Source organism: Typopeltis vanoorti, chromosome 23 (genome assembly GCF_054136105.1).
Source record: "Typopeltis vanoorti isolate ZY-2024b chromosome 23, IOZ_Tvanoo_1.0, whole genome shotgun sequence".
Taxonomy (NCBI): Eukaryota; Metazoa; Arthropoda; class Arachnida; order Uropygi; family Thelyphonidae; genus Typopeltis; species Typopeltis vanoorti.
Genome location: NC_143571.1, coordinates 47,379,111 through 47,391,177, shown reverse-complemented (window position 1 = coordinate 47,391,177; position 12,067 = coordinate 47,379,111). Strand labels below are relative to the sequence as shown.

At 35.8% G+C, this 12,067-nt stretch overlaps 1 protein-coding gene across 1 annotated transcript in view; it reads right to left on the bottom strand.

The window, feature by feature from the left end:
* Positions 1 to 12,067, bottom strand: part of LOC150093820 (Na(+)/citrate cotransporter-like) — a 221,918-nt gene that overhangs the window by 166,786 nt on the left and 43,065 nt on the right. The window contains exon 4 of the mRNA XM_090412651.1: positions 5,035 to 5,186. Coding sequence (XP_090268777.1) covers positions 5,035 to 5,186 — 152 coding nt within the window. The remainder of the gene's footprint in view (positions 1 to 5,034; positions 5,187 to 12,067) is intronic.

The window sequence follows — 12,067 nt, the reverse complement described above, 5'->3', positions numbered from 1 at the left end:
AACACCATTGACCCTTGCAAGCAAGCCTGCTAGCCAATTGATCCTGGCTGGGCCATCCAGGACCACCTGTCTTGCTGAAGCAGTGGCCAAAGTGGTACAAGACTACCAGGATCCCCCTTTCCAGATGTCCTCAGGTTGCACCGCATGGCAAACATGGTGGCAGGGCATTGGATCCCAGTGATGGTGGTCTGGAAAAAAGGATAGCGAAAAAGACTCAGGAGAAGTAGAACAAAGAATATGGGAAGAAAAGCAAAGAAAAAGAGGAAGAATGAAAAGGACCAGTACCATCATCAGGTGGTCCCCTCCACCACGAACAAGTGCCCCACATGGAGGGGTGAATAGAACGTGGCCAAACTGGAACAAGCAGAATGTGGATTAAGTATAAGAAAAAGTGAGCAGGTAACTTGTTATGTGTATCCACAATGGCACGAGCATTAGAAACAAAGTGGTTGAGTTTGTTGCTTTGAAAATACACTGTTACCTAAAATTGTTGGCATTAGTGAAACTCGACTCTCAGAGTTGGATATTGTAACTGGAATCAAGTGCAAAGGATATAGTGTTTTTAGGAATGAGAGAAGAGGAGGGTGGAGTACTACTAATGATATCAGATGATTTGAGTGCAGTCAGGATAGAAACACAGGAAAGTAATCATGGTAATAATGTTCTATGTGGCACTGCATATGAGGTCTATCTGGTGAGAAGTGGAAGCTAACTGGATGAAATATATGGTGGGATGCTGTTATAGACCTGGCAGTTCATTTGGTGAGGATGAAGAAATGCATCACGAAATACCCAGATGAGTACTAAACAAGAAATTATTATTGGTGACTTAAATTATCCAAATACTGATTGGTTATCACAAAAAACTCATGATAAGAACAAAGGAGAATTTATTGAGCTGTTGAGAAACAACTTTCTCATGCAGCATGTGAAAGAAGTCACTCGAGACAAAGAGTGCTAGATTTGATCATTGTGGCAAAAGGTGCTTCTGCTGATGTGACTATTTTACAACCAGTTGGTGAACAGTGATTATACCATACTGATCTGGGAAATGGTCAATTATATGGATGTTCTAATCAAGGCAGGTATGCTGAACTACAAATCTAGAAATTATGATAAACTCATGAGAATACTATGTTTGGTACCACGGTATCAGTTACTGAATGGGAAGGATATCAGCAGCACATGGAAAGCTTTACAAAGATGCTTAAATGATGCAGTATCTGAATGTGTCCCTAGAGTTTGAAGAACAAACAGAATGTGAGTGAAATGGATCTGCAATCTCATTAAGCAAGAGATCCATTAATAAGAAGACAACCCAAAAGAATTTTATTGTTATAGTGAAAGTAAAAGCAGGAATCAATGCTTAAGAATAACTTTATTGAAGGCAGATGGTATTCTAGTATCAGAAGTAAATTATTATTATTATTATGTAACACCTCCAGGGAGTCCAAAGACTCATTGAGGCAGAGTGTGCCAACAGCATCGAACGATTGATCCCCTTCCAACTACTAATTGCACTCAAACTTGTTTAACCTTTTGCTTGAGCCATTAGTAGCAGAGGCTCTACCAATCGACCAACCTTATGTAATTCATATAATGAATGCTCACTTCACCAAGATCTATCAAACTGGTGTTTGTAAGATAGTGCACAGTGCTGCTACTACATTGGATGAAGAGATAGAGGTGATGAAAAGGAGGTTCTAGAGCTGTTGCATTACCTGGATAAGAATTTGGCAATTAAGACAGATGGGATATCAGCACATGTCCTAAAGGAATATTCAGCCGAATGTTTGTATGATTTGAATATCTTAGCTGAGGAAAGATCCCACAGCAATGGAAAGAATGGTTTTTAATCTCATAGCACAACAGTGTGCAAAGACTGATGTGTCTAACTACTGACCTATCAGGATCTCTGGAGCAACTGTAAAGATTTTAGAGAAGATGGTAAGTTTTAACTTATGGATCTGAGAGCTGGGTCAGAAGTAAAACACTTGACCAAAGACTAGAGACTGCAGATATGAGAGTCCTGAGAAAGATTAGAGGCGTGAACAGATGGCATCAATGGCAATATCATATTAAAAATGAGGATATTAGGAAAGAACTTGGCATTGTCAGCATCCAGGAATGCGTTAGCAGAGCTAATCTCAGGTGGTATGGTCACTTAAATAGAATGGGAGAGAAAAGATTAGCAAAACAAGTGTTCTCTTCCAGGTTGGCAGGAAAACGACCCAGAGGAAGACCAAGATATAGGTGGATTGATACGGTACAAAGTGCCTTAGACGATAGAAATATAAGATCTGATAATGTTGGAGTCTTGACAAGTAACAGACTGATTTGGAGGAAAATTGTAGATAGGAAGTTAGTAATGATGTAATTTTTTCATATAGTACTATCATATCCTGTACACCCCTTGAGGGTACATGGCAGGAATTTGATGATGATAATGATGATGGAACCAGGTGCAGATGTAATTCCAGCAGAGTTAATTAAGGCCACAGGGGAAAGGATAAGAGTGTTTCATAGATTGATTACAAGGATATGGGAGACAGGATCATGGCCTAGAGATTGGAAGAAGTTGGTTTTCATACCACTACATAAGAAGGGAGATATGAAGGCTTGCAAGAATTATAGAACTATTAGTTTAATATCTCATGCAAGCAAAATTTTATTGAAGATCATGATAAATAGGATTGAAACCAAAGTTGTAGTCTACTCTACAGCTTTTGACTGTGTTCAGCATGTGAAACTGTGGGAAGTAATGAAAAGAATGTGTTTTTCCTCAACACACTATCAGGTTGATAGCCAACTTGTACATGGAGTAGGAAGCCACGGTAAGAACAGGTGTTGGATTGACTGATTGGACTCAGGTAGGAAAAGGAGTTAGGCAAGGATGTTTACTTTCTCCTCACTTGTTTACTATATATGTGGAGGACATCATGCATGAAGCATTGGATAAACTCAAGACAGGAATTAGGATAGGTGGTAAATTGATCAGTAATCTGAGATAAGCTGATGATACAGTACTCCTATATAATGACAAGGAAGAACTAGGAGAAATTCTTGATAAAATTAACAAGATCAGTAATAACAGAGGATTTCAACTCAATCCTAGCAAGACAAAGATTATGGTTGGTTCTCAAAGGAAATACAAACAGGGAAGCTCTTGAGAAACAAGTGTACCTTAATGGAGAAAGAATCGAGGAAGTCAGCAAGTTTGAGTACCTGGGATCCATTATTGCTGTTCAGAAGATGTCAGAAGAAGATTAGGAATGGCTAAAACAACAGTCCAAGAGTTGTCTAAAATCTGGAAGAATGGATCTATCTCCATGGGAACAAAGTTGAGGATTTTGGATGCAGTTGTTTTTCCAACAGTGACTTCTGGATGTGAGACATGGAACCTAAAGAAGTCATATAAGAAAAGAATAGCTGCTTTTGAGATGTGGTGTTACAGAATGCTTTTGAGATGTGGTGTTACAGAATGCTGTTGAGGATATCATATACTGAAAGGCACACAAATGAATAGGTGTTAGAAAAGATCAGTAGAACTTTAAGGCTCCTTAAGGATATTGACAGAAGAAAGTTAAAATATTTTGGACACACTGAAAGGATGGAAGGAGGACTTCTCAGAACAGTACTAGAAGGTAAAGTTCCTGGAAAAAAGGAAGGGGTAGACCATCAATGAGATGGAGGGATGGATGGTGTGTGTGTGTGTATATATATGTGTGGAGTGACAGATCTTCAGAGTTGAAGCCTCCAGAAAAACATACAACAGACTACATGATGAGGCCATTGTGGCACATCACTGAGCATCAGAGTGACAATATGGCATTTGTGGATGCTCAGTGAAGATATGGATGGAAATAAAAATATAAAAAAACCCTGCTAAGCTAGTAGCATAAATGATAGTGTTCAGACCAAGTTTAACATATGAATTGCAGAGTTAGGTGTGAAATAAAGCACTTGATTAAAGATTAGAGAAGACCACAGATATGAGAGTTCTGAGAAAAATTAAAGGGAGTGAACATTTGGAATCAATGGCAAAATCATATTAAAATGAAGATAGTAAGAAGGAACTTGTGTGAGCAGAGCTAATCTAAGGTGGCATGGTTAGTTTGACAGAATGTGTGAAGAAAGGTTAGCAAAGCAGGTGTTTCATGCCTAGTTGGCAGGAAAAAGGACCCAGAGGAAGACCAAGATCTAGGTGGGTTAATTAAGTCAGAAGTGCCCTAGAAGACCAAAATATTAGATGTGACAATATTGGAATGCTGACAAGTAATAGACTAATTTGGAGAAAAATTGTTGATAGGAAATTACTAATAATGTAAACTTGATTATGTAGTACTGTAATGATAGCCTGTATGCCACATGAGGATACATATAAGGAAACTGATGAGATGATCATGGTGGTGGTGGTTAGAAATAAACAGTTGATCAAAGGCTGGAGACCACAGATATAAGAAAAGAAAAATGAAGGCTAGACATTACTGATCAGCAGTTAGTCATAAAATATTGACTTAATATTTTAGTATTAAGTCAATATTATGAGAAATATTATTGACTTAATATTATGAGAAAATGATAAAAGTTAACAATATGAAAATCATAGCATGTTGAAAATATACTAAACTTAACAAATGCTCTAGTGGTATTTGTTAAGCAATAAGAAAATGTATTTTTTAGATAAAAACGGTAATTTATATTTTTTTAAAAGAATTAAAAATATGAAAAATATATATATGCGAAGCAAATTATTGCATTATAACAAATTACTACTATTTCACTATTTAATAGCAAAAATATCTAAAATTTAGTCAAAAGTAGAGGAGTATAATCACACAAGCCCTATGCCAAGAAAGCAATGCAGATCTGATAATGATGACTAAATTTCAATCACAACATTATAATATAAAATTCTGATTATAATAAAAATCTGTAATATTTAATGATGGCTAAATTTCAATAGAAATTGTAATAAATTTTTAATGTTTCATTTTTTTTTTTTTTTTTTTTTTTGTAAATTTTAAGTATCACCTTCAATCATATCTCCATTTGCTTCATGGATGTCTGGATGATGAAGTTCAGTAAGGACTGCATCTACAATTGGTACCATCATGGCAACAGTAGGAGTTGGTCCAATCCACATAGACAGAATCATTGCTGTAAACATGAAACCCAGCATCAACCTTAGTAGAAATAAAATGAATAATTAATTACTCTAAAAGTGAGACTTTTTTCACTACATAAAGATTTGTGAAAAACTGATTTACTTCATTTTCAGAAAAACAAGACTCTGGGTTATATCTAAAATGAGAGAAACATTCCAGAAAAAAAAAAAGAAATCTCACAGACTTTCTGACTAGCAAATCATTTTGTGTCCTCATGAAATATAGAGCAAAATATAAGAAAGATAAGTTATTCTACATGTGGTTTAACAAGTCGAAGTTCATGTCAATATTATTTTTGTCATCATTATAACTAGAACACTAGAGAGCTGAGAGACTCTAGTAGATCCAACAACTTTATCATATCATATCTAGAGCGTGCTACATGTGAAGCCCTCAACATATGTAGTGTTATAATCTTGGTACATTCACTACCGCTCTCAGGAAAATCATTGCGTGCATATGCCTTGCAACAAACATTCTTCTCATTTTATTGTATCTTTGCTATCAACTTTTGAACCATAGATGATGTTAACATGTTCTGGAGGCTATTGAAAAAAAAAAAAAAAAAAAAAAAAGGAGTTTGGAAATGGAAGAAAATGTACCATAAGGAAATCAGACATGATAAAGTTGATATAAAACATGAAGATGTGGATATATCTGGAATAATTATTAAACAAGGCAACAACATAAAATAATAATAAAAATATCCAAGAGGAATGCAGTTATGAGCATCTTCAATATTAAAGGTAGCAGAAAAGCAGATGGAGTATATTATATTCAAACCAAAGTGCTCAAATATGGAGATATAAAATTGTCATAGTCTCAGCAAAACATAATTCAAATAGCTTGGTCAGAAGGTCAAATTCTTAATGAAAAGACTATAGAAATTAGAAGAATTTTGTTATTGAATGTGTGAAGAAGGATTTATTATTATTATCATCAAGCCTGAATAGAGTTAAAAAATTCATCATGGCCTTATACAATGGAACCATAACCTCTTTATTTCTTCATACCAATGTCCTTCACATCATTGCTATAATCCATTCTAATGTACTCACAGTTTTAATAACTGGTCTACTAAATATTAAATCTGTATTCATCATCCCTTCCAGATCCCTTAGCTCTTCTGCCTCCTGTAAGATATCTCTGCTGCTTATATGGCACTACTGTTACTTCACCCAAAGATAAAGCTGACCTCCTGGCATCACTCTTTCCCCCAAACTTCTGCATAGATGACCTAGGGAAATCACCTTCTACCCTACTGGAATCCAAGTACTATATGCCTCCTACAGTTGTTTTCAACAAAAAATCATCAGAAAACTACTAAATAACTTGGACACTAAAAAGTCTTCTGGTACTGATGGCATATAGAACTTGGATTCCAGTAGGGTAGAAGATGATTTCCCAATTGTTCTTAAACATTGTGCTCCAGAGCTACCACCCATTCTGCATCGTCTCTATAATTTATTATACATATCTTGTACTTATCCCAATGCATGGAAGCAATCTCATATCTATCCTATTCCAAAAAAAGGCTAACAGAAGTCTACCATCAAACTAATAACCAATTGCCATCACCTCTGTCCTCTCCAAAATAATGGAAAAGTCATCAATAGCCAACTCCTCCACTATTTTGAGGCTCACAAATTAATAATTTATCATCAGTACAGATTCTGCCATTCAAGATCCACAGCTGACCTTGTAGCTTACATCACCTGCAACTGGACATGCACCATGGAAAGGTTTGGAGAAACTTGTGCTGTCATCCTTGACATTTCCAAAGCTTTCAACCATGTATGGCATCAAGGCCTACTAAACAAACTGTTGTCCTTCAGTCTTCCTGCTGCTCTCTGTAATTGAGTAACCAGCTTTCGCTCTGATCATTCTGATGATAAGGCTCTGCCCTATCACCCACTCTCTTTCTCCTGTACATAAATGACCTACTCACAATCACCACTAATCCCATACACAGCTTTACAGATAATGGTACTCTCCACTCATCCTACTCATTTAACATACCATGCAGTACTCTGAAATCCCAGGCTACAAGATCATCTACAACTGGTACCTTAAACATTAACTTGCATGCTATCCTCAATAGGGTGAGAACAACCTTGTTATGTTCAATGCCACCAAAACACAGTCTTGCCTTTTCTCGTGTAAATGAGATCCCAGTTTGCCTACCCTTACCCACAGTAATACACAAATCACCAAACAAGATCAGATCTCTTTGCTTGGACTAAAGTTTACCTCCAGTCTTTTCTGTCATAAACATGTCACATCAATAAAAGCCTCCTCAGCTTCCAAGAAATTTGACATTATCTTTCATTCAAGAGCTATTTTATTCTCAACCAACTCTTTACTATATACAAATCCCAAATCCATCTGTGTTTAGAATAATGCTCACATGAATTCTTTAAACCACCCTCTCTTACAGACTCACTTCACAGATGCAGTGCTTCAGCACTGTGTCTATTCTACAGGTACTTCCATGGTCACAGCTCCAGTGAATTGGCAACCATCATTCCTGCATTTTCTGTTTCACCTGTTAATACAAGAACTGCAGATGTTCAGCACTCATTTAGCGTGCAACTACAAACACACCGAACCTGCTTCTATTCGTCTTCTTTTATTCCATACACCTATGTCCTCTGGAATATGTCCTTTCTGAAGAAGTATTTCGAAACTATAACCTGCAATTCTTCAAAAAAAAACATCAATAAACTTCTATTTCGGTCTTCACCTGCACCTCACACTTGGCTAATGTGTCTATAGATCCTTTGACCTGTCATGTATGAGATCAATATAAAAAATAAAAAAAATTAAATATTATGCATCCCATTCATGGTCCCAAAATTTAAAGTCCTACTTGACAACACTGCAACATTAAACTGGTAATTTCACTCATTTGTTCACTCCCACAGTCTATTTAAGTCTTCCCGAAACAACTACAAATCCCCACTTAAACTTCTCTCAGTATCATTAATATTCAAGTTAAACAGCAATAATCCCTAAGACAGACTGCTGAGACACGTCATTAATGACTATCGTCTTCTAAAATATCTCTCCTCCCCCATACACAACTTACTGACACTTATTAGATGGCCAATCTCCTATTTAACTCAGAAATTTATTATCTAATTCATTCATACTAAATTAATTACCAAGTTATCATCTGGTAATCTATCACAGGCTTTTGAGAAACATAAATATACTACTGACTAAGTATCACTCTTGTCTGATGTACTTGCCATAATAAGTAAGTAGATTGCTAAAACATGTTTGTTTTTTAACAAATCCAAGATGTTCCTCAAAGAGAGTGCAGTTATCAATTCAATTCTTCGTAGTAGTAGTCCTCACGAACCTCTCCAATACATTAACCCACTCCAGACACACAGCTCTTGGTCTTTAATTTTAATCCCCAGTCTTATTACTTCCCTTATGAAGAGGAACAATTTGGTCCTTTTTCCACTCCTTTGGAACTTGATCCCCTGTAAAATGCATGTTAAATAAGTACATCAAGGCAACTCCCTGGAACAATCCCTAAAAACATGTGGATATATATCATCATCATCCTGCCACCTTATTAACATGTAGTTTACTCGCTTCCCCATATACCTTCTGCTCAATCACCATCAGTCAGTCCTCCTTCTTTCCGCCACACTCAAACTCCACATGATATCACATTCACAAGGATGAAATACCTGTATGAATTACTTATTTAATATCTCAACTATATCCTCTGCAGTGGTTATCATTCTATGATTTTCACTGACTAGCATTAACCTTCCATAGTTATTCTTTCTTCTACTGGCTAGTTATCAAAAGAACAGATTTTTTTGGCTTCATTATGATACTTTATGATGCACCTTATTATATCAAGTGAGTTATCTTCCTTGCCTGCTCTTTGTATTCTTTATGCAAATAATTATTACCACTCATCTTATGCTGCCATCATATATCTTCTGTTTTTTAATTACCAACTTGTCATGGGGTAATCTATCAGCAGACTTTCTAAAATCTAAATATACCACTGTATGTGCATCTCCCTTGTTTAATGCATTTGTCACCTTCTTGAACTACACATATAGATTGCTAAACACAAGTAGATTGCAAAAAAGATTGTCAGACATAGAGAATAGTCTATAATTCAAAGCCACGGTTTTATCACACCTTTTTTTGTTTGTTTTTTGTGTGTGAAGTGGAACAATTTTGCCCTCTTACTATGCTTTTGGAACTCTCCCAATTGCAAAACTCTTGTTAAACAAGTATATCTATGTCAAGGCTGCCATTAATTTGCTGTAATATTTCTTTGAAATACCTGGTAATGTGTCATCAATTTCTAATGCCTTATTAACAACAAGTTTGCTTAATTCTCCATATATAGTACATAATATGTACTCACCATCAGTCTATTCTCCATGATTTTCTCTGCATTTTATTTTTATTTTATTCGTGTGGGGTTACCCTGTTTCTCGACTGCCCCAACTGGTTGTGTCCTCCTAATGAGGGATTAAGTATGTATTTTTGAATGTAGTAGCATGTGTTGACGAGGTTTCTCCCGGAAACTCAGGTTTCCGGGAGAAAAAATCCTCTACCTCCATATGAGACTGGCTAACTCACCTCTAATCGAAAGAGACTAGATAAAAGTTCCTCATGTCATGGACGGGAATCAACCCAGGTCTTTCTGACCAAAGGGATTCTTCTATACCGACTAAGCTACGGAGGGCTCTGCCTTCTGCATGATACCACACTTATAAAGATGAAATATTTTAATGACCTGTTCCTTGAATACCTTTGGTATATTTTGCACAGTGGTTACCATTCTGCCATTTTCATCAACTAATTTCATCTTCCCATACCCATTCTTTTTTTTTTTTTAATGCCACATATCAAAAAGAATTTTGGGATTTTTCCTATCCTGATAGACTAATTTTTGTTCTCATTGCACTTTTGCTATCCTTAACCAACCAAATGCCTTCCTGGTTTGCTCTTTGTACTCCTCATGCATCTCATTATTATCATTTACTCTACTTCATGCTTCCCTTATAATGCCTTCTTCTTCCAAGCCATACTTTATCTTTCCATTCATCCATTTTGCACATAACTAATTTAATTTTCTGACCTTTCATAAGCATTCAGACATTGCTGCTGCTAAACAGTTCTTAACTAGTGGCCAAGCAGCACTGATCTCCTTTCCACAACTCCTCAGCACTAGGCAACATTAAAACAGTGACCCTACTCATATGTCCAAGATAAAAGTAATTTAAATTTCACTAAAGGAATTTGATATCAGCATCGCTACTCATACATCTTCCTGACTTGATGGTCTGTGGAATGAACCTTACAAGGACAGGTTGAAGATTTGTGGGTTACAGAAACTGGTTGATAGGCAGAAAAGGAGGAGTGATATGATAGAGATATACAAATTACTGAGAGATTTTTACAAGATTAATTCAAAGGAAATTTTTCAGAACAGGTGTGTTGGTGGGAGAACTAGGGCCATTCATGGAAACTGAGTAAGAGTAGTGTAGTTAACAAGGGTGTTAGAACTAGGTTTTTTGCTTGGAGAGTGGTGAATGAGTAGAATAGGTTGCCAGAGTCTGTTGTGGGTGCAGACTGTGAAGAGTTCAAAGCAAAGCATGATAGATACTGCACAAATGTTGGATAGTTCTTGACATGATGTTTACGGCTTTCCTCGATGAGTCTAAGGACTCCTTAGAGTTTCCATAATAATAATAATTTTCAAAATATTGTCTTATATGAAACTCTGTTATCTATCATAGCCATATTAGTATTTTTCTTTTTTTGCAATTCATTTAGTATACATTATTTTGTTTTTGTTCATATTTAATCTTTTTTTTTTTATTTTCGGCAATCAAATCATTGATAATCTTTTGAAGTTCTTCTGCTGAGTTGCCTATAAGAACAATACCATCAGGCAAATTGTATGTGATTTAGCACTCTTTGATTTTCATTCACTGTAATTCCTTTGTTTTTTCATCCCAGATTTTTAAATATCTAACTGAAATCAGAATGATGGCAATTTTTGGGCAATTCTTATCTTAAGCAGATGTAATTAATAATGTATTTATTATTTTTTTTTATTTGTTAATCATTCTGTTAAGTATCTTAACCTGTTGCATCAATTTTTTTATATTTGCTTTTTCAGTGTTTGATGCCTTCCTTGGATGGTTAACAAATTGTAAATATTCTTCCTTGTTTGATTTGGTTTTTGGTAATAGTTTCTGAAGATGGACTGTGATTTAATCTGACATATCTTTACGTATCCTTAAATATTTTGTTTCTGCTGTGCTCACATGTGTTTATAATATGGGAGCTTGCTGATATCAGCACCACAGGAATGATGAGCTGCCTGGGAATAAGACTGGCAGAACATGGAAAATGATTAAAACACATCAGATATAAGAAGCGTACACTGTGCACCAGGAGTCTGGTAAACAGATAAGGAAGAAGTGAAATTAGAGAAGCAGCTTAGGAAAAAAAAAAACTGCTGTTATGCTTACTATGTTGTTATGTTAAACTCCCATGCTTACTTAAGACAAAAGAGGAGGCATTAAGAAAGAAGTAATACGAAGAATTCAACTTCTTAGGTGGAATTTGGAAAACACTATGAAACACTCAAAGGGGACATCCCAAACTGCCTTAAAGGAAAAATATTGAACAGCTATATACTTCTGATCATGACATATGGAAGCTGACTAAAAAATTAACTAACAAGTTGAGAACCACCTTAAAGATCACTGCTGTTCAAGATAGAAAGCACAATACTTGTATATAATGAGAAACATCATAACAGCCATTAAATGATCTAAGTGCAATGCACAGGTTACATTATTATTACGTGACACCTCCAGGGAGACCAAAGACTCATCGAG